At 39.3% G+C, this 22,453-nt stretch overlaps 2 protein-coding genes across 7 annotated transcripts in view; one reads left to right on the top strand and one right to left on the bottom strand.

Annotated features, from left to right (window-relative positions):
- Window positions 1-4,948, top strand: part of LOC103461235 (uncharacterized) — a 76,034-nt gene extending 71,086 nt beyond the window's left edge. The window contains exons 8-15 of the mRNA XM_081610453.1: window positions 29-751; window positions 1,379-1,871; window positions 2,850-3,073; window positions 3,157-3,305; window positions 3,347-3,398; window positions 3,485-3,618; window positions 3,733-4,405; window positions 4,486-4,948. Of these exons, the coding sequence (XP_081466579.1) occupies window positions 29-751; window positions 1,379-1,871; window positions 2,850-3,073; window positions 3,157-3,305; window positions 3,347-3,398; window positions 3,485-3,618; window positions 3,733-4,405; window positions 4,486-4,763 (2,726 nt within the window). The 3' untranslated portion in view covers window positions 4,764-4,948. The remainder of the gene's footprint in view (window positions 1-28; window positions 752-1,378; window positions 1,872-2,849; window positions 3,074-3,156; window positions 3,306-3,346; window positions 3,399-3,484; window positions 3,619-3,732; window positions 4,406-4,485) is intronic.
- Window positions 4,949-6,332: 1,384 nt separating this feature from the next.
- Window positions 6,333-20,724, bottom strand: rfx1a (regulatory factor X, 1a (influences HLA class II expression)). Of its 6 annotated transcripts, XM_008416893.3 has the most exons (20): window positions 20,548-20,724; window positions 17,901-17,996; window positions 17,616-17,804; window positions 16,696-16,805; window positions 16,511-16,606; window positions 16,201-16,350; window positions 15,917-16,014; window positions 15,350-15,797; window positions 14,552-14,733; window positions 13,615-13,734; window positions 13,395-13,528; window positions 13,113-13,231; window positions 12,684-12,790; window positions 12,439-12,590; window positions 12,030-12,127; window positions 11,620-11,769; window positions 10,660-10,868; window positions 8,931-9,084; window positions 8,618-8,663; window positions 6,333-8,517 (listed from the first exon to the last, which is right to left on the bottom strand). In XM_008416893.3, exons 2-20 carry the CDS (start codon window positions 17,974-17,976, stop codon window positions 8,357-8,359), a joined length of 2,799 nt encoding a protein of 932 aa, XP_008415115.1. In that variant the 5' UTR covers window positions 17,977-17,996; window positions 20,548-20,724; the 3' UTR covers window positions 6,333-8,356. The 6 variants fall into 6 exon arrangements, with proteins under 6 accessions (XP_008415115.1, XP_008415111.1, XP_008415112.1 ...); XM_008416889.3 differs by having other exon boundaries at window positions 17,616-17,996; XM_008416890.3 differs by having other exon boundaries at window positions 14,552-14,727; window positions 17,616-17,996.
- Between the last annotated feature and the right edge of the window lie 1,729 nt (window positions 20,725-22,453).

Below are 22,453 nucleotides of genomic sequence, written 5' to 3'. Positions count from 1 at the left end.
TTGAATAATTCCTTATCTCTCTTAACAGCACAAAGGAATCATTCAACACAGTTGAGGATTGTGTTGATAGGAGGAAGGGAATCAAATGGAGGTCTCAAAGGTAAAAGTTCAGCTGGAAACATCATCCTGGGTCAAAATGTTTTTGACACCAGCAGAAGAACAGCTCAGAGTGAAGTGAGGCAGCAGGAAGTGTTCAGCAGACAAGTCACAGTGGTTGATACACCAGGATGGTGGTGGGTTTATCCACGAGAAGACACCCCAAAACTGGATCAGATAGAAATACAGAACAGTGTCCATCTGTGTCCCCCAGGACCTCATGTCTTTCTCCTGGTTATTCCTGTTGGTTTATATTTACCTGAGCTTGTCAAAGCTTCACTAAAACAACACTTGGAGCTTTTTAATGCAGATGTTTTCAGTCACACCATCGTGTTGTTCACTGCAATCGATCCATGTAGTGATGAAGAGCTTGAGTCCAGAATAAGAACAAGTCCAGTCCTGCAGTGGATTCTTCAACAATGTGGAAACAGAAAACATTTTCTCAACATCAGTAACAGAGAAGATAGAGATCAAGTCAAGAAGCTTTTAGAGAAAATTGAGACCCTGATTACAAACAATGGATTCAGACACTGTTCTGTTGACAGAAGACAAGGAGAAACTCTGAGAAAAGAAATGAGAGATTTGACTGAAAGAGCCTCAAAAAGGTTTGATCAAGTCCAGAAACAAAGAAAGAATCTGAAGCTACAGATTCAAGGTAGGTTAAAAGTTTTCTGATTAAAAAAATAAAACTGCGATGCTCCCTCTTAAGGAATCTATATTTTCATTGTACCTTTTGATACATCCTTTAAACCCCATCATTTTTAATTAGCAATCATAAGTAGCTAAAAATCTTCTTTTTTTTTTTACAAAAACATTTTCCATAATGGTGATATATGAAGGTTAAATGGTTTCTTTTCTAGCATTTGAAGGCACACAGTGCCTCTTAAAACTGTGAAAATTCTGTTTTTTTAATGAAATTTCACCATTCAGTCTTTCTTGATAGAGCTTTCTTGTCATTTAATATTTTACCTTGACAAGAAAAAACCCTGTAGCATGATGCTGCCATGCCCAGGTTTCAGAGTAGAGATGGTATTTTGTTTGTTAAAAAACAAAACAGTCTTTTCTGTTCAGACAGAAAAGTCGTCCTTCATCTGACTCCAAAGGCAGATGAAGTTTCTGGGTGGCTTGAAGGTCTGTGTCTTTGGTTGTGGAAGCAAAACTCTGGCATGATTCATGACCTATTTATTATGTTTTTTCTTTCCACATGATTTTTTTAAGCTCTGTTTTCTACATTGATCAGATTGTTTTACTAATTGGATCACATTTACTAAAATCTTTTCAGGTGGAAGGACCCAGTCACAGCATTTAAGGCTGGTTTTAATTGGTGCAGAATTGGAAGGCAAGAGCTCAGCTGGCAACACCATTATGGGAAGACCTGCATTCTGTGTTAATAATAGTGGCAGCAGAACAACACACAGTGAAATCAGCCACAGTGTGGTTGAAGGAAGGCGGCTCACAGTGGTCGATTCTCCTGGTTGGTTCTACATCAACACCCTTCAGGAAACCAGTGAGATGGATAAACTGGAAATAGAGAGCAGTGTGAATCTGTGTCCTCCAGGACCACATGCTGTGCTGCTGGTTGTTGGCCTTGAAACCGCAACCCATGCAACATGTCTGAGATCTGTCCAGGAACATATGAGCCTGTTTAGAGAAGAAATCTGGAAACACACACTTGTTCTGTTCACTATGAGTGACTGGTTGGGGACGAAGACTGTAGAGGAGCACATAGAGAGTGATGAAGGTCTGCAGTGGATAGTGAACAAGTGTGAGAACAGGTATGTAGTGAGAATAAGATAAGTTAAATTATTTTAATGTACATAAATGAATCTGTTTCATGATCTATTAAAATTTGTGTTCATTTAAAACCAGGATTTCTTTTGTATCTTATCCCGGCTTAAGATTTATTTACACTAGATTAAGTGTCAATAAAATCTTTTAAGAAATAAAATCATGAATGCATGGATACAGAATCAATAATATTATTTCTCAATTCACACTAAGGTGTATTTGCTAATGAATTAGTGAAACCCAAAGGACAAACAAATGCATCTAAAAAACAAAGATGCAATATTTGGAATATGGTATTTTGAGTATCATGCCTTCATGTTCTGCATGTTGGTATATTTTGTCTCTTCAACTCCGTCTTTTCTTAATGCACAAACCTGAAGTTTATTTTACATCAGGTTTGTGCATTAAGGATACTTTGTGTTCTGACAGTTTATTTTCTCAGAACCATCTTACATTTCTGCTCTAATTGTTCTGTGAACTCAGAACCTCTCAGCTGAAGGGAGAGTCTACTTCGGTTCCAAATGATATTCTACCTGGAGGTAATCTCAACCAACTTTACACAAAAATTGGCAAATTAGCATAGTTACTACTTACTTTATGATGTAAATAACATTGTCACGGTCAAAATATGAATATTTTGTACTTATTCTGGCTCTGGGAAAGGTCATTTCTATGGGTTCTTTGGTTCTATATGACTAACTCTCCCAAATCTCAACGTTAACCAGTGTAGGCTCCAAGGAATTATTACGATGGGCTCCTCAACCAATCAGAATCGTATTTTTGACAATATTAGGTACCAAAGAAAAATAAATGAAATACCAAAACTGACAATCTATGACTGTAGACATGAATTTTTTTTTCATATTTAAAGTTTCACATTTTCTATCAATAAAAGTTTAACCTTAGACTTTGTAGGAGAAATAATAAAGCAGTTCTTCCCAAATATGTGGTTGTTTGCCCTACAGGTATCATGTCCTGAACAACAAGGACCACAGTGATAAGACTCAGGTAAAGGAGCTACTGGAGAAGATTGAAGAGATGTGGGCAGGAAATGAAAATCCTTACTATGAAGTGGAGCTGGACCGAGCAGCAGAGCTAGAAACCAAGAGAGAGACTGGAGACAAGATGACCAGAAGGTTGAAGAGGATCAACGAGAGACGATCAAGAATAATGAAAGAGCTGTTTGAAAGTAAGCAAAAATCATCAGACATTTTAATTCACATGAAATCAGTGTTATAATGTTTACATTAAAACAACTGCATTTTATTACAGGTGAGATGCATCCACTCAGTGACATCAGGATTGTTCTTGTTGGTCAAAAATGTTCAGGAAAAAGTAGAGCTGGAAACATGATTCTGTTCAATGATCTATTTGACCTGAGTTTCAACATGACTCGGTTGAAGAAGGTAACCATGTCTGCTGCCTGAGCATGTAGGTTTCTGGTATGTATTTGGCCAGAAGGTTGAAGAAGATCAACGAGAGACAGTCAAGAGTCCTGAAAGAGCTGATTGGAGGTAAGAAATAAATAGGACATTTTCCAATAGTCATGTAAAATTAATCTTTTGTATTTAATACAGTGTAATTTTTGTTTCTTTTACAGGTAACAAACATTCAATCACTGACATCAGGATTGTTCTTGTTGGCCAGAAATGTTCAGGGAAAAGTGAAGCTGGAAACATGATTCTGTTCAAAAGTCAGTTTATCAAAACTTTTGACAGAGCTTGGTTGAAAAAGGTAAAAACATGCTGACTAAGCAAAAAGATTTCATACTGATTAACATCCAGATTGTAGGTGTCCAGTTGGTAAAATACATCCAAAAATATTAATTTTTTTGTTGTATTATTTCAGACCTACCAAGATCATACAGAAATTGTAACATGTGTGAAACATGAAGGAAACTTTGATGGAGTAAAAGTCTCAGTTGTTGAAACACCAGGCTGGTTCTCAGACCCAACACCACCTGACTGGATCAAAGATGAAGTTCTCCACAGTGTCTCCATGTGTTCTCCTGGACCTCATGTTTTTCTCCTGCTTGTTCCCATCTTCAGATCTTTCACAGAGAAAGATCTCAAAGCTCTGGTGGAGATCTTGAAGCCATTAACAGAGAGAGTGTGGAGACACTGCATGGTGCTGTTTACCTGGGGAGACTGGATCAATGGCCTCCCTGTAGAGAATTACATCGTCAGAGAGGGAAAGGAGCTCCAGGAGCTTCTGGAGAAATGTGGGAACAGATACCATGTTCTAAACCCTAATTGTTCTGATTATTCTGTTCAAGTCCAAGAATTGTTCCAAAAAATGATTGACATGGTAACTCATAACAAGGGAATCTTCACAACTGAAGGCAAACAAAATAAATTTCAGGTACTTCCCTGGCAAAAACAACAAATAGAAGAAGAATGGAACAGGAGAGAGCAGGAGCTGGTAGAGCGAGTGTTGAAGGTTTTAGCACAAGAACCAGAGGAACCAACAGTGCCTTATGTGAGAACAGCACAGAGCATGGATGACTTTCACGTTCCTTACAGTAAGTGTGCCATGATTTAAAATGTATTTATTCACAGCTGCATGTTTCCAATGAATAAAGTATTTCATTTTCTGTTTCAGTGAGTGGAGATGTTTTATCAGAATACGGAAGCATTCCTGAGTTCATGAAACGACGAGGACATGACCACATCACTGAATGGCTGAATAACAGAGCGAGACTGTCTGAGATCAGCTCTGGGATCGGCAGCATTTGTTTTTCAGCTACTGATACTGAAGTATCTGAGAGTCCTCTGAGAAATGCGAATCTGGCAAATTTGTACTTATTCTCTCCGAAGAGCAAAGATGGAAAACAAACAAAAGATTACACTCAGGAAGTCCTGTTCCAACTAAGGCAATAAGATCTGACAAAAACATAGAACCACATGGGAAGCAGCATGATTGTACATCAATAAAAATCCACAAGAATTTTTGCTCATTAACTCAGATTTTTCAAAAAGCATAAATGCTGGATGTTTATGCTATTGTTACAAAGAACTTGTTGATGAAGTCATGTCATATTGATAAATAAAGATTTTTACAAGTATTTAATTGTTTTTAATTACAAGATATAAAGGCACTCTAGGAAATATATGTAACAAATAATGAGTTTTACTTTGTAAAATAAGTAACAGAAAACAAATTCACAATAATTTCTTAGATTTATCTGTATGTAGGCTGCATGATGATATATACAGAGTTTTGTACTTTGTTTTTATAAGCTTTACAGTCAGTAAGCTACAAAAGTTAGTGGTAATTATTTGTAAAATAAAATTTAAAAAAGAATGAAACTACCATTTCTTTTTATTACATCTGTTTCACACAATTAAACAGATGTGAACAGATGTCATGTTATAAATGTTAGTTCTGATGATCCTGTTCAAGTGAAAGAGCTGTTCCAAAAATGTATAGATATGCAGCATGGATGTTTCACAACTAAAATCAAACAAAATACATTTCAGAAACTTCCTTAGTTGCAAATCAATACACTCTTACAGGAGATGAATGGAACAGGAGTAAGGAAGAGGTGAAAGAAGGATTGATGATGAGTGTTTAAAGAAGAAACACAGCATGTATGACTACAATTATCTAAAAATATCCCAGACAGTATTTGCATTAGCTGTCAGCATAAGTGAATATGCTGACAGCTAATGCAAAAGTCTCTTGAATAACACAGCAATATGATGCTGTGGGCCTTTTCTAATTACTCGTTAAGAATGTGTCGGGTCATGAACTCATATACCAGAGTTATAGGTGGAAATTTGGTGATAGTTGGGTCTCAGCAGGAATAAGATTTAAAAAATATGATCAAGAAAGTTCACCTGTCTTAACACAATCATGAATACTACAGGAAACCAGCAGGGTGAGCTGCAGAGAAGAGAAACCCTGAACAATAAGTGTTGTATTTGAGTCGGTGTCTGACTTCTAGACAGGGCTTTACTTTACCTTTAGTCTGTTTTTTTTGTTCTTTGCAGCAACAGCAGCTTCCTCAATGTGTGTACCTTCAACCCAGGAAGTCAGTGAGCATTGTAGTATTTTGTTTAATAAGGCGTCTTCCTGGATGACAAAACAGCTCAAAAAGCACTTTATAGGTTTTGTTTTTTTGAAGATGTAAGAAAATCTCAAACAGCTCTTCTTTTGCTTCACACATAGGAAAATACTTTTCTCTCAGGACTTTTTTTTGTAAAAAGCTCTGATAATGTTGCATAAATTTGCCAGAGTTTATGCTACAAGTGTCAACCAGCATTCACTTTTTGTAGACCATCTTAGGACTTACTATGTTTTTGGCAATAATCCTACAATAGCCGCTTATCTACTGGTTTCCCACCCACACCAAGCATTTTCCCACCAAGATTAGAAACGCTGCCTCAGAGAGAAGTGACCAAAGCTGAACTTTGAGGAAAATAAATCTCCAGACAAAGAAGCTGGTGTAATTTTAAAAACTCCTTTAATTTATATCTTTAAAATTAAAAACATCTGATTTGCATTCTACCACCTCCAAAGGCACAGTCATACTTATAGCAGACCAAATTCATAAAACACTGCCACTGAACATCTTTTTTTTTTTTTTTCTTTTTGTCCTTCAATTTGTTTTGTACATAAGAAACAACGCACTATAAAAATGACTAAACAGTTTTACTGGTTAAACCACTCTGAATGGTGTAGACCATAGAAAGACGGGAGTGATATGTACTCAGCTGTAGTAGACTCCACTTAACAAGCTAATGTGCTGGTTTGAAAGCTGCCAGTCTCAACGACCTGCAGCCTTTTAAAGACATAGCGTTGAAATATTCATGAAAAAACACCATGAAATGTTTACACCAACCAATCTCGATGAACAGTGTTTAAGAATATGGAGGGTCGAAGCAAAACGAAGCCATTGGCAGGAGGGCTAAAATGCAGCGAGATGAGAAACGGTGGTGGAGGGAAACAAAAAGAAAAAAAACAAAAAAAGCTTTCAGATTTCTCACCTCCAACCAGATTCTCTGAACTGAGCAATCTGAAATATTTACATGTAATCTGACGCCTCCATCTCACCGCTAAAAGTACACAGAAGACTTCAAAGAAGGTGAAAACAAAGGTTTGGATAAGCTTTTTTTTTTTTCTTTTTTTTTTTAAAGACAATAGTCAACGTGTGCAAAGAGAGCCTGTCTGTGGTAAAGTCATCAGATATGATAGAGGGTTGATAACTCAACATACAATCACAAATCAATAAAGCACACAAAAATAATGCTGCTTACAATGTGAGACAACACAGCACCACACACAGCACGAGAGGTTCACTTAGTGACAACAAAATCCCAAAAATAGTGGATAAATATACAGCAGGTTATTTCACTGTTCTTACTCAGGCACAGTCCTTCAAAATTAAACAAAAAACACAAAGAGAAAAAGGGAAAAAAAAGTCACAAAGGAAAACAGGTTTGGCACAAAAATGAGGGGTTGGAAAAAAAATGCAAACAAGGCAAGAAAATAAGATCTCAAAGGAAATGAGGCCACAGAGGAACTTATTAGGCAGGATTAAAGCACTTTGAACATAAACGTCACGCATACAGTACATCTGCTGTGAAACCATAATATGAGTCCCTATAAAACTGCTTTTGTCTTTACAAGTGTGTAGCAGCTGCAGGAGGCACCCAAATAAAATAAAATAAAAAAACACAGTTATGTTTTCTTTACAGGCCAGTCAAGTCGACTCAAAGCTTCCCAAATGTGTAAGAAAATATCTACAGAAACACTTTCCATTACTCACAATCAAACACAACCGTGGTAAAACATGTTCAGTCAGCTTTCAGAAACAACAGCTTAGTGGTGCCAACAAAAAACACAAGCACACTAAACAAAGCCACCCCATATATCACACTTCCCCCTGCTGTTTTCTTTATTCTTTCTTTTTTTTAACAGTTCTTACCTCGGTTTTGTATCACGTGGCGCTTCACAGATTAGTAACAACCAGACTTGGCGCCAACGTTTGAACTCTGCTTCGCACCCTCCTCTACACACAGACATTGCAGCATTTCAAGATCGCCTACGTATGGCAGTGACGGTTCCAGGTCTGAGGGGAGCAGGGGTGTTTTCAGCTAGGCAACAGGTTGTAATGGTTAAAATTAAACATGCCTGCTTTTAGCTTTTTGTTTTTGTTTTCTTTTCTCTTTACAGAATAATACAAATAAAAGTTCTCTGCGTTTCTGTGTGCGGTAAGGTTCTGGTTTTCTAAAGCCACACATCTAAAGCCACCATCTCCTATCAGAGACGGTGGTGTAACTCAACAGGTGGTTTTGCCATCCGGGCAGCAGCAGTTAAACAGTTTGGATTGCATTGCACCCAATTAAAACAGTTTGCAGCGACAGTGTTCACACACACATCGACAGGACCTATTTACAGCTATCAAACGTATAAATTAGTGTTATTTGTTTTGTACATCTGTGCGCGTTGGAGAACAGGAGCTGGTTAGTTAGTTGTCAGCCGAGCCCGTGGTGAAGAGGACGCGCTGGTCCGTTCTGGCCAGCTTGGCCGGAGGCTCCAGAGACTCCTCTCCGAGCACCGCCGCGTCGGCGGGGAGGGTCAGCTCCTGGCCCTCTTCCTCGCTCTCATCATCTTCTTCCTCTTCCTCTTCTGTGGATGACAAATGTGAAAGGGACACAGTTATCTTTAATATGCTTAGGGAGATGACTGCTGTTGTTATTGGTGGTGATGAGGCAGATTCAGTGCAGACCTTTGTCAGGATCCAGCTGGTTCAGGCCGCGACCTAAACTGGCAAACTGACAGCAGGACAGGAATGAGTCAAGGAAGGTGTTTCTATATATATATATATATATTTATTGTTATTGTGAGTGTGTCAGGGTTCCTACACGCTTTACGTTTATAGTTTATCAGAATCAAAGTTCTCAGTCCCTTTTCTAAGATGGTTGGATGGATGAATACTACTTTTGGACAACAGGAAAAGGAATAAACGTGAAAATACAAACATCTTTCCCCGCTCTGGATTTATCCAGGCTGCGTAGGAACCCCAGTGTGTGAGTTAGTACCTCTCCCATCACGGCGATGGGGGTTTCTCCCTTAGCCTGGGCCACTCTGTGCTCGATAAGGTAGTACATGTACTCATCGTACAGCAGGCGGATCAAGTGAAAGGAACCAAAACTGGCTGCACTTCGCAGGGTCAGGTCCCTGATCACCATGGAACTGGAGAGCAGGAATAAAAAAACAAAACCCAGTCACTCACAAAACAAATCTCACTTCTGCAACCAACAAAAAAAAAAAAGGATGCAGTGCATCCGTGTGCGTTTTTTGATTTCCTCATTTTCATTATCCTCAATTCCTCTTCTCAGTGTTACTCATCACATCTCAGTCCTCACCTCGACAGGTGGAGGAAGGACGAAATGCAACAAGTAAGAGGAAGTGAGGTGGAAACCGTTTGTAACACTTTGACTTCCTTTATCCTAATTATTAAATTAAACCAAAAGTCAGTTTAAGTGTAAAATGATAATTGCCGGACAGGTGATTAATATCTTCTTAAGACAGGTTTACTTGAAATGTAGTTTTCATTATAAAATACAATATATTACCCCATTTAAATAGAGCTGACATCAACAAGTTGACTTCAAAAATTCATCTATGCAACAAAATATTTTGTAAACATTGACTTCTGAGCCACAAATAAGAGGAACAAGTCAAGAAGAGACAAAGAGGCTCAAATTAGACCAATGCATGATGTCATTATTTCACAGTAAATCTAGACTCACGCTGCTGAATCTGTTGCCAAAATAAGACTTTTTAGTGGCTGTAAATGACCTCGTTGCACTGCTTTAGTGTGCCGACACCGAACAAGCTAACATATTTATGTAGTGAATGGGAAGCTGAGAGTGGTGACAGTATGCTTTAAGCATGGAGATTACAGATCAAGATAAAAGATCCTGAAAACAGTAGCATGTTTGTAGTGAAGGAGGAGCAATCAAAAAACTGATTTATCAAAGTTAACGGATTATATTTTACTTACACTAAATGTGGTATGAAAATCCTCCATCAAATTCTTCCTGTTGTTTAGCATTGAGCTGGATGATATTAGGAAATCGTGTCATTGAGATGCTATCACTGAATATTGAAATGAAATGACTGATTGTGCATTTTCCTGGCTTTCTGCATTTGCCTTCATCAAAATGTTCCCAATATGCTTAGAGAGCTTTAGTCTGTCAGCACCTGATGTACACATCCAGGGAAGTGAACAGGCAAAATGCATTACTGGTATTACTGGACACAGAGTTTTCCTAAATGGCACCTGAAAAATAATAACGCATTCAAGTTGATTTCTGATAACTTGATATCGTGCTGCGGTTTGGTACATTCTGTAGCTCCAATCAAATAAGATGCCAGCGAATGTGTTGGAGTGACCAGAATCTTCTCCATCTGAGTCCAGCATGGAGTAATGAAGTGTACAAGGTACACAGATATTTACTCAGTATGTTTTTGCTTTAGTCTAAGGATGGAAATCAAACATTATTCTAACTGATATATTTGATTATTTCACCACCAGGCGGAACGTTTTTTCTTTAACTCCCCTGATAGCAACTGTACCATATCATACCAGCAGCTATGATGAACATTTATTTAACACTTCTCTGAAATGTACGCATTTCAGAGAAGACATGAGAACATGAAACGTGCTTTAATGCATTCTTCCAGCTCAAACCTCAAATCACACATCAGTGAAGAACACAAGCCCCTCTCTCTCTCTCCGTCGTCTTGTCTTTGCCATCATACCTGTAAAACGACCACTTGAGTAAGAAGAGCTTGGCAGCCTTTGGAAACGCCGGGCTGTGCTGGTACGGCTTCAGGACCTGGGAGACCACGCCATCAAGCCACACGGCCCACTGCTCCAAGGAGTTCTGCTGCTGCAGGGTCAGCTTGAAGTCCTGCTCCAGCCGCTGCACCACACGGTCTTCGCATCTGCACACCCATGAAGCTTGCTCCTGCAGAGCGATACAGAGAAAAAAAAACTTTACTTTAAAATTTAGTTTAAAAAAAAAAAGAACTTTGCTCAGGTAGATCTTTTTGTCTTTGTCTGAAGGTTAATGCTAAAAGCTAGTCAGAATGGTGCTGAGACTAAAGTGGAATTGTGTCAGGGCTGATGATTATTTATAAAGGAAATGGAGGCAAAAGGCAGTGCCTCATCTTCCTGTGTGAAGCACTTAATCGTTTCCTGACAGAGTAACTGTCCTAACATTGTTTAAAATCAGAACAGCAGCATTCATTTCTAGTATTACAATACATTAGCTTTCTACATTCCAGTGCTTTTATTCCAGATTGTTATGCCATTTTTTTACTACAAGAAAGACATTAGCTGTTTAGAACCTCCCAAAAAAACCCTCACTTTGATCATTCTGAATTTTTCCTTTTGCTAAATGAGTGAAAGATGTGAGCAAGAGGCACAGGAAGCTCGCATTTAAACCTAAACTTTCAGTCATGCTTTAAAATCAACCCCAGATCTGAGCCGACAACCTGCAGAAACATTTCTGAGAAACAGAGAACAGAGAAGGGGCTTCCTGGGTTAGAAAGTGATCAAAACTGGCTGCGTGTCACGCCTCGCCAAAACCACAAGCTGCAGCAGAAATTACTGCACTCTGCACAAAACTAAGATGAAGGCCCAAGCCCCGATAGTGAAATTCAAGTGGTGTCACTCGGATGCTCTCAGGGCCCAAAACTCAAGAGCCTAAAACCAACCTGGACGTTTGCAAAGTCGACTCGGTTGAGGTCGGAGAGCATCTGGTTGATCTGAGCTGTGTTCTGGAGGACAGCGCGGGCTGCCTGCGCGAGATGGTTCAGACTGGTGTAGCGGCGCAGCGTCTGGGCAAAAGCATTGGCTGATGTCACCTGAGGGCAAGGCAGGGTCAGAAAAGATTGATCAGAAACAACCTCATAAGAGCAATTAGTCCCAGTAAATCATTCTTTTTGTGTATTTTCATACTAAGCAAAGTTAAATCTTCCAATTAAATTATTTCAAGTCCTTTTCTGAAAATATATTGTTGCAGAAAATGTTTTAAATTCTTGAAAAAATTCTGAATAATGATAACCCAGACATAAAAGTAGTTTGCTCTTTTGTGAAATGCGAGGCAGTTGTTGCAGAGCTGTACCTTGATGCGGACCATTTCCTCAGGGATGTTCATCATGGCGTTGGTCAGCCAGCTCTCAAGGCTCTTGGCAAAGTTACGAATGGCTTGTGTTAAGGCACCTGCAGGCAACAAACAGTTGAAATAATGTAATAACTTTGCAATAAAACCAGGATTGGTAAACTGAAAGTATCGCAAAGAGGAATAGTAAAAAAAAAAAAGAAAAAAAAGAGTAAGATCAACTAAAATAAAGAAACAGAAAGAAAGTAGTGGAAGACCCAAGTAGATGAACAGTACAGGGATGTTTGAAGGCAGGCTTAATCTTTGCAGAATGACTTTCTTTAACTTGGCTTTGTTGCGACTGAAGTTTGTGGTTAAAAGTAGCTGTTTAACCACACATGACAATGCTTTGTCATGCACTGCTGAGCCTTACTGGGGATGGGTCTGAGGACGTCGGGGATGAGGATCTCCACCAGGCTCTGGTACAGGCTGTTGTCACAGTCCCGGCTCCAGCGCAGCACCGGCTCGTACTTGCACAGCAACACCAGGCAGGATTTTGGGAGGCGCTTCTCTGACTCATCGTGCCTGTGAAAATGGAAAGTTTGCACGGAAAAAAGTCGGACTCCTACAGCAGATAATAAGTGGTCATTCTCTGCCAAAAGGAATGGAAACACTTACACGGCCATTGGAGTATCTCCAGCTTGGCTTTGGCTGAACCTCCAGAAGGTTTTCCATAGAGTCTCTACCAGCGTAAACTGCAGATTGACCATTACGTCCAGTATGGCCTGAGAAACAAAAAAAAAAAAAATCAACATCAGACACATGCACAGCTGATAATGAATCACCAGTTATTGTTTTTTAAGCGGAAAGTGATCATATTTAGAAAAACTATCATTCTGGCTCCATCTTTGAGAAACGAATTCTAATAAATTAATTTCCAGTCAACACTGTTAAAAAAAAAGTCCTTCTAGAAGGGATTTAAGTTGCTTCTGCATCACTCTCCCGTTAACAAAGAAGGATTTCATCTATTTTTACACAACGTAAGGATTCAAAAACAACATGGAAAACCCATTCTCATAAATATTTGGTGTAGAAGCTTTCTGGTACCTCACAGTGTTCTCTGTAAAGCAGCTGAAAGCTCTTTATGTGGTCGAGTTCAATTCCCTCTGGGAGAGACTTCCCGTGGAGTTCGATGTCTGGAAACTCAGGGAGAGATCGAGAAGCATCTGGAGGCAGGATCCACGCACAGATTACCCAGAGATAAATAACATTTATATGCATTATAAATAACTTTAGTGTAGGTATAATGGGTCTATAATAGATCTGTTTATTCATGTTTATCAGGTGAAACTGTCCGATCAATGTCACGTGAACTATCACCAAACTCACCCAGGAACTGCTGGTACTGCTGAACCTGGGTGCTGATGTCCACATGTCCGGATCCCTGTTGCTGCTGTTGCTGCTGGCCTGCTCCTGCTGCGGTCCCGTTGGTCATACCTTCAACTTTATGCACAGGCTTCAACCTGCAAGGAACAAGGGGACCGACTGAATTAAAACAACGAAGTTTGTGGTTAAACAATTGACGGGACGTGAATAGCCGTGCTCAAACCTTTGTTTCTGAGAGAACGGCTGTTGCCTCATGGCCAAATGTTGCTGGTCTTCCATGAGTCGGAGAAGAGATGAGCCGGCCTTGATTCTCAGTCCGTAATAGTGGTATTTAGAATTGCCCCTAATAGGAGAGAAAAGCAACCGTCACTCTCCTTTCTTTTATGAAATTTACGTAACCCACACCTATTCTGAGTTCATCTGTACAGAGAGTAGACTACAGCTGAAAGATGAAGGAAATGAAGCATAAATGTTTTTCAAAAACCAATAATTTGAAAAAGTGAGTTGGGCATTTGGTTTCAGCCAGCTTGGGTCAATAGTTCTAAAACCAACATCTAGAAATTTATATTTTTTTTATATTTTGCACGATCAGATTGGATGGAAGGACTCTGTAAACATTAATATTTATGCCTTGGATTCAGGCGTGGACTTTGACCAGGTTAGACATGAGCCTGCTTTGATCAGAAGAACCATGTTCTTGTATCTCTGGCTGTATGTTTTGGGTTATTGTCCGGCTGGAAGGTTTTAATCTAACCCTGTCAGAGGAAAACGTTTCCTTCAGGATAATCCTGTATTTAGCTACTAACTGTCTGCACATCAACTCTAATCATCTTCCTTGCCCCCAGTGAAGAAAAACAATCCCTTTGCATAAAGCTGCCACCAACATGTTTTACTGTGGGGACAATGTGTTCAGGATGACGTGCAGTGTTAGTTTCAGGGCATACATAGTGTCTTGTAAGTAGGCCACAAGGTTCAACTTTGGTCTCATCCAACCAAAGCACATGGCTTGTGGTAAACTTGTAATAGATTTTTTTTCCCAGCAAACACTTTGTTGTTGCCACTCTTACATAAAGGGCCGTCTTGGTCCTTTTTTTAGGGCAACTAAGAGTAGTTTTGTCTGGGGCTGAATATAGAAGCCGAACACTTTTTCAGACACCTACCGAGTGCCCAGGCGTCGCGTGCGAAGCCCCATGAACACGGATCGGATGAGTTTCCCAAAGGAAGCAGCATTCACTGGTTCAAGCTTCTGTTCCTGGCAGTGCAGCAGGTAGTGGCAGTACAGCGTGGAACGTGGCAGACTTACTCCTTCAGCCGTCTCATAGTTGTCCAGCAACCACTGTACCTGACACACATGCAACGAAAGAGAAAAGCAAGAAGAAAAACGGCTGGTGCGATTAGAAACACCAGTGAACGCCAACATATTTGCCAACACATTTGAAAATGAACAGAAATAGTCCATGCAGTAAAAGTTTCATCTCTAAATCCTACAAACACAGATCCATTCACATTCACAGCTCGGTCATCCATTCAGGGATGAAAACAAAAACGTCTGTTTGCGTGCCGTGGCATACAACTTTGGTATGCAATGAATCAATGACCTGGAATACTGATGGGATGTCTGCCAAACATGTTTTTTAGTAAATATTGTTACCACATGGGAATCAATATGATGAATTTAAGATGAACTGTATTGTGTTGGGGGCATTTCAAGCAGATTATAAATGCCCCTCATCGCATGCACTGCAATGACATGAGAATGATGAGGTCATGGTTTAGTTTTTCCTTAGAGGAGGAACGTTTTGCAAGTTTTAGTGTTTCCGAGTCCTCAGATTGTTCTCATGCGTTCTGATTGACAAAACTCCACTATGACATCATCATCATCGGTGTGCGCCATCGGAGGGTTGTGTGGATGGGAACGGAACGAGAAGAAAACTCCTGCGCTTGGCGCCTCTGCATACCTTCTTGTCTGCCGACGGCACGCTACTCTCCTCGCCCTCTGTAATACTCACAGTGGCTGGGGAGGCACGGGCGCTGTGTGAGTAGTTCTGACTGTTCCCGGCGGCCCCTCCATTGCTGCTGCTGCTGCTGCTGTTGCTACCACTGCCCAGCATGTAACCGCCCTGGATCACGTAACTGCCCACTGCGCTACCATTGGTGCCCGCCCCTTCCTCTGACCCGTTGGCAGTGCCCCCAGCGGCCACTACAGTGGCGCCGCCTCCTGCCGCAGTGGTGGGCTGGGCCACAAACATGGACACGCCCCCCGTGGCGCCAGCAGTCACGGCGACTGTCAAACTCGTGCCAGGGGAAGAGGCCTGCGTACCCGATGTCGGCTGACCTTCGTAATACTGGGCAGCCGTGCTCTGGGTGTACAGCGGCGTTTCAGTGTAAGGGAAGGTGCTGGAGCGGCTAGATGAGAGAAATATGAAGATTTCTTTAAAAACTTTTAGAAAGCACAGCATGTAAGGCAGAAAATTAATGCTGTTTTGACATTTTAAGTCGATTATCGGACACAAGTGGATTCTGACATGGTGCTGGTTGTGTAGTTGGTGTCTCCTCCTTCCACATACTGCACTTGGTTGGCGTACACATGCTGCACCGGCACTGAAGCAAGCTGCTGCTGGACCTAAAGAGTCAGCACACGCAAAAATCCAATAAATCCTTGTTAGTAACTCTTTCAACATGGGGAAACTAAATGCATTTTGCATACTTTTCATTTGTAATTAGAATTGCACACATTACTCAGCTGCAATTACAATCTTTGTTCCTTCAGCTTTAAAGCAGCACTTTCCCTTGTGTCTCCCTAACCTACTTGGTAATAAACAGTCCAGAGCCCACTGTTGTCATTGTGGACTTTTGGCACCCAGGCCAAAGATTCAGGATCTGCTGTCAGATGATGAAGCTGCAACTCGTCTACTGTCCTATCTCTGCCTAACTCGACGGCCTCCATTGAAACGGGAAGCTAAAAGGTCCACAGAGACAATAAGCTGACAAATACTGAGCCAGAATGAGAGGAAGTCAAACATCAATCAGCACTTGCATATATTTTAAGAACTGAAGCTATGAAGACCAATCGGTTCGCATTTAGCCTTGCGTACCTTTTGTGTATATTTTCGACTTACTTCCTGTGTGATATGAACAGGCTGTAGGTTGGTGACACTGAGTTGTGGGCCTGGCTCAGTTTTGGCTATCTGAGAAGTGGCCTGCACCACCGACCTCTGTTGAGACAAAAATCCTTTTAGAATAAAACAAATATCTAAACAAATACAGGTTAATAAGTGTATTGGTAAGCATGAATATATCTTACCTGCTGGGCTGCCTGTACCTGCTGAACAACCTGTGTGGGAACTCCTGTCTGCACAACAGCTGGAGGTGGGCTAGAATCTGACACACTGTCACTTGAGTGAAGAGAACCCTCTGAAAGTAAAAAAAAAAAAAAACAAGAACACCCAAACTTCAGTTTTTTCTGGTTTAAATACAGCATTTATTTCTTAAGACTGTACCAATGATTAATGACAAACATTACCTTTTAAATTCATTGTGACAAATTATACATATTCTTAATAAGAATAAATTGGTCACATTGGATCAGATGCTATTAAACAAAACATACACATTTATTCATATACCACACTTTTTCCTTCCACTCAACTTCCCAGTTAAAATCTAATTTACGGCTAGTTTAATTTAGTAGTGAACACTTATGGCATACCCTTCGTATGGATGACAGTAATCTTCTAAAGCAACTGTATAGATATTAGTAAGAAATAAATTATATTTGTAGTATCAGCCATAACTATCACATAAAAAAAATTTAAATGTACAAATAAAGATTCTGTGACTTTGTATGGTGCCTACTTATTTAACAGGCCGGCAACATTCAACAGCCCAGAAAGCCAGAAAAGCTTCCAGAACAGATGAATGAATTCTTCTTGTATTTTAACAATAACAACAACCTGACAGGTGGCTCAGAATCAGCCCCAATAGAGATTTTACATGCAGACAACTCATAACAGGAAAACAGACGCATTCGGATTTGAATGGTCAAGGTTGTACATAATCAATAAATACCAAAACATGGCAAGTTTATTGTTTTATTTTTCGCAGACGCCACTAAAGCTCCACAACTGAACTACAGCATCCCTTGAGCACAGATGCGCAGCTGCATAAACAATGATTCTATGGTGTTGAGGACATTTGAGCAAATGTGCTAAATTCAGACGTTACCTGTGACTGTGACAACAATGTACTGAGGAGTGCTTTGAGCATTTCCAGACTGCGTGGGGGAACCCTGGATCTCTGCTGTCACGTACTGCGTTTGAGCCGGCTGCACCTGCGATGCGGTCTGGCTTTGACTCCCGGCTGCAGGCTTCTGAGAGGCGACCACGGAAACCTGCTCAGTGGGAGTAGTTTGGCCTGTAGGTGTGACAACAGTGGGGGTAGCCACAGCAGTTTGAATCTCTGCCAGAAACTGAGGGGTAGTTGCAGGGGTGGAGGCAGTGTCAGGCTGACCCGGTGTGACGGTCACTGCAGTCCCCTGAGGCTGGGCTGCTGGTTGCATCTCCCCTACATAGGCTGAGGTGGCCATTTCAAGACCTGGCAATCACCCTAAAACAAAAAAAAAGAAAGAGAAAAAAATTGGATTTCGATACAAAAAAAACTGATAGTTATTACACAAAGACGAGTATCTAATAGCTGAGCAAAACATAAAGTACTACCTGAAAATATGCACCTAATACTTGTAAATAACTTTTATATTTCAAGGAATAACAATTTGAAGTTACAATTGGCCTAAAAGTGTAAGATGGTGAGCAAACATAAAAATAATTTGTGGACAAGTTTGCATGCTGGGGATATCAGGGTTAGAGCTACATTCTCATTTGTCTGGAAAATGCAAATGAATGAATGAGGCCTGTTGAAAAGTGCCGCAGTGGCGGACCTGTTGGCAGAGCAGGTACTGAAGAGATGTGGGGGAGGAACAATGATGGGAATAAGTTTGGTGTCTCATTACGTGTAACAAGATCTCCCTACATAAAACCTTTCATTTAGTTTTGCCTGTGATGTGAGCTGAGATAATGCCTCAATATAATGTCTTATTGTTGCAAATCATCCTGTTTTATGCCACCATAATGCATCAAGTGTAACTAAGTTAATTGCTTTTACTAAGTATTGTATAATGTTGGTGTCTCAACATTAAGGCTATTTTAGAGAAAATGACAATGACTTACAAAGGAATTTGTTTTCCACAAAACTCCAAACACGATAACATGGCGATCCATTAAACTTATTTAGATTTTTACAGCTGCTAGAAACCACTTTATTTTACATGTAGGCAACTCATAACAGGATTTAATGTCTAATCTTTTTAGACATTAAAAAGATATCTGCTCTTTATTCTACGTTTATTCTGCTTATTATTGTAGGATTCTTCAGGTTTTCATTTCTTCATTTGGATAACAGTTGTAACTAAATCCGTAATTAATCTAATAAAAAGATACATTTATGGAAGATTTTCCATATAGATTTGTTTGTTCTAAAACCAGTTTGGATGTGTTCTTGGAGAACCCAGATGTGGCAAAGTTTCAAGGTGTTAACTTCAGGTGAAGTTAAAAAAAAAGTGGGTTACTGTGCAACTAACAAGTGCTGTGCAAAATGTTAATAGAAGGACTGTATGATTTTCAGCCTATGTTTCGAATGTTGACCCAGTTCTGAATGAGACAATCAACAATGAATCCAAACTAGCAAGATAATTCCTGTTGTATGTCATGAATTTCTTCCACACAGGAAAAAGCATGATCTACATAAATCACTAAGAGTCCCAAATTAAAAAGACATTAGGATCTTTTATGTAAATTTATGTCTCGAGCTGTTTGTCTTTAAAAAATAGACTTAAAAACAAATAAATAATTCATGAGTACAAACAATAAGTGTGGATTGATTAGAACAAAACTTAAAATATTGTGAACAAAACATCAAATATTAAAAACCAATACGAAATAAAAATATATTTCACCAAGTTGACTATTTCTAAATGCTTGATACAAGTTAGTCGTGCTGTGCTCTAAGTGAATTTAAAAGTCCTTTGATGAAAACAGCACATGTTGCACAGACATTAAAGTTGTTGCTTTTATTGTTAGGGAAAAAAGAATCCCACATGCTGTAGAATATAAATTATGCACAAGAACAGCCATTGTTAGTGGAATTTAATATGACAAACTAATAAATGATTACAATGTTACATCGTATTTATAGCTAGGGGCATATTTATGTCTATAGTTAAGGAGGATGTCAATATTACCAGTGACAGTTTTTAGGAATAGTGCAAATGTGGATATAATTTTAAACTATAGTTATTTGGATGCTGGGAGAGAGTGAGGGCTTTATTCTACCATAATAAACATATGTTGTCTGTTTACATTCGACACACTACCTTGTTCGACTTTTGCACGGTCATTAACTGTTAAAATAGATCCACTGCTCTCTCAGACCAGCCAAACACCTGCATAACGCCCTCCTTCGCCACGCCCCTCGCACGTTAAATGTCTGCCACCTGCCCCAGCTGTCTCAAATTTCACACATATTTCATACCTACTTCTTCCAAGCCCAGATACCATAACCCGTATTCGGCTATTAGACTTATATACCAGTCTCGTTTCATTTCTCCATTGGATAGTACACGTTATCAAACCTGTGTGATGTGGTGAGTTCATTGAAGCAACATGACGTTTTAATACAGCACCTCATGCGCACTGTGTGCCGAAATAAACACGGGTAACGTTCATTTCTAACGATATGATACAAAACCTCACGCAGTAACGAGCACAAGCTTGTCGTGACAGCTTTCTAGCAAGGTAACTCGATAAGCAAGCTAACTGGTCTCTACAACAACCGCCATTTTGTACCTTTTGCATTTGACATCGCCATAACAACGGCCTGCTTGACTATGCATCTGTGGCTGCGCCGTCATGGCAGGCAAGACTGTGTGTCATTAGAAGGAGATGCATACACTAACCGTCGCGCTTAACTTGTTAACGGACCAACGGCTAGCTTTAGGCTAACCTCGCTGAAAGGCTGACTCCCGTTATGGCTACTGTAACAAGGAAAAAGCAAAAGCACAATTCTGTGTGAACCACTCGAGAGGGAAAATGTTTCGATTTACCTATAACTTGACCTCCGCCTCCACGCGCGCTTGTTCCAAAATAAAATATCTTCTTTTATTTTTATAGTGGATTCAGTTGTTGTTGTTGATTCTCGTTGCTGGGTTCTTGTCGCCAGGGCTACCGTGGCTATGGCGCTTCGTCCTCACCAGGGCAACTGTTGCTACCCACCCGCTGCCTTCCCTCCCCCTTCTTCGCTCTGATTGGCTAACGTAAACCAAATTTTGTTAAAGTCATAGTAGCAGTGAAAAAAAATACTACAAAGCACCCCACGCCCATTCGAGTATAAACACTTTTAATAACATTTCTAACTGAGCAATAACATAATATGTATGTTTTGAATAGAATAGTGAAGTTAATTTACACAAGTATAATTAAAAGCGACATACCTATAGATTCAGTGCACACTAAGCATTTATTCCTGCAAGTTTTGATGATTATAGCTTACATTTGATGAAAAGCTACATTTCAGTTTATTGTGAAATGGGAATATTACATAAGACGAATAAAGTAAAATATTTTTGTTAATGAAATGCTATGTTATAGCTATTTTGCAGACTTCCTACAAAATCATGAGGAAGAGTCATTGGCGGCCATGAAAGGTCATTTCTAAAGAAGTCGATTGCTCACAGCTTGCTGTGCCCACGCATTTTAATGGAAAGTAGAATGAAAGGAAAAAGTGTGGTAGAAAACTATCCATAGGTAATAGGGTTAAGCACAACCTTGAGAAGATTGTGAAGCAAAATATCAAGATTGGGAGAGAACCCAAAAGCATGGACTGAAGATGTTGCCTCTCATGAAGAGGGACAGCATCAGAAGTGTCTCACACAAACACATTTTCATTCATTTCATTTGTCATTTAGTGAGTAGGATCAGCATAATTCAGTTTCACTTATACTGAATCATCAATAGCATTTTGCTCACTTTTTCACTTCCTGTATTTTTCCACTGTTTCACAAATAATGTGAAAACTCTTACTTCACCAAGGAACTGAATGAATTTAACTTTACAAGCCTTCATCGCAAACAATAATCAATTTAACTATTTAATAGTACCCATGTCTATATCTAGATAGCAAAAAGAAAAGTGGATGAAATATTTTGAATGTTATTGATGATGGGAAGAAATCCGAAGTAAAAAGGCAAAAATCCATTATATAAAAGTGGTAAGTGCTGCTTAATTAAGCTATATATTTTTCGGAATACAAATTATATACACTGCTCAAAAAAATAAAGGGAACACTTAAACAACAAAATATAACTCCAAGTAAATCAAACTTCTGTGAAATCAAACTGTCCACACTGATTGACAACGGGGACCCTCATCGGGTCAATCAGTGTTGCTTCCTAAGTGGACAGTTTGATTTCACAGAAGTTTGATTTACTTGGAGTTATATTGTGTTGTTTAAGTGTTCCCTTTATTTTTTTGATCAGTATATTTAAAGTTGGGAAAATATAAATTTATACATGACAATAAATGGATAATATCTTGATTATGAAAGATAATAAGAGAAATATGGGAAATTGTGTGTGCTTTGTTAAAAGCATCCAATAAACATTTCCGATAGTGAAAAACAGATGTTTCTGTCTATTAATTATTTATTCAGGCTAAGAAAGGTTAAAATTTCTTATGCAAGAGAGAAACAAAATACAAGATTAAAACATATGACAATATTAATACATATTTGTATAACACACTATGTTTTAAAATTTATTGTATATATTACATAATCAAGATAAAACAACACATTTTAAACTTTGTTCAAAACAAACACATTTATTGATTTAACTGGTTTGCATTTTTATTGTGCTGCTATGACCCCAATGATGACGTGTTAATGAGTGTCATAATGGATGCCCTGTCAAAATGCCATTTAGCTTGGTTTTTATCCTTTCATTAATTACAGAT

This window comes from Poecilia reticulata, chromosome 8 (assembly GCF_904066995.2).
Source record: "Poecilia reticulata chromosome 8, P_reticulata-male-v2, whole genome shotgun sequence".
Taxonomy (NCBI): Eukaryota; Metazoa; Chordata; class Actinopteri; order Cyprinodontiformes; family Poeciliidae; genus Poecilia; species Poecilia reticulata.
The sequence above is the reverse complement of the archived record's forward strand: the minus strand, read 5'-3'. Positions and strand labels throughout refer to the sequence as shown.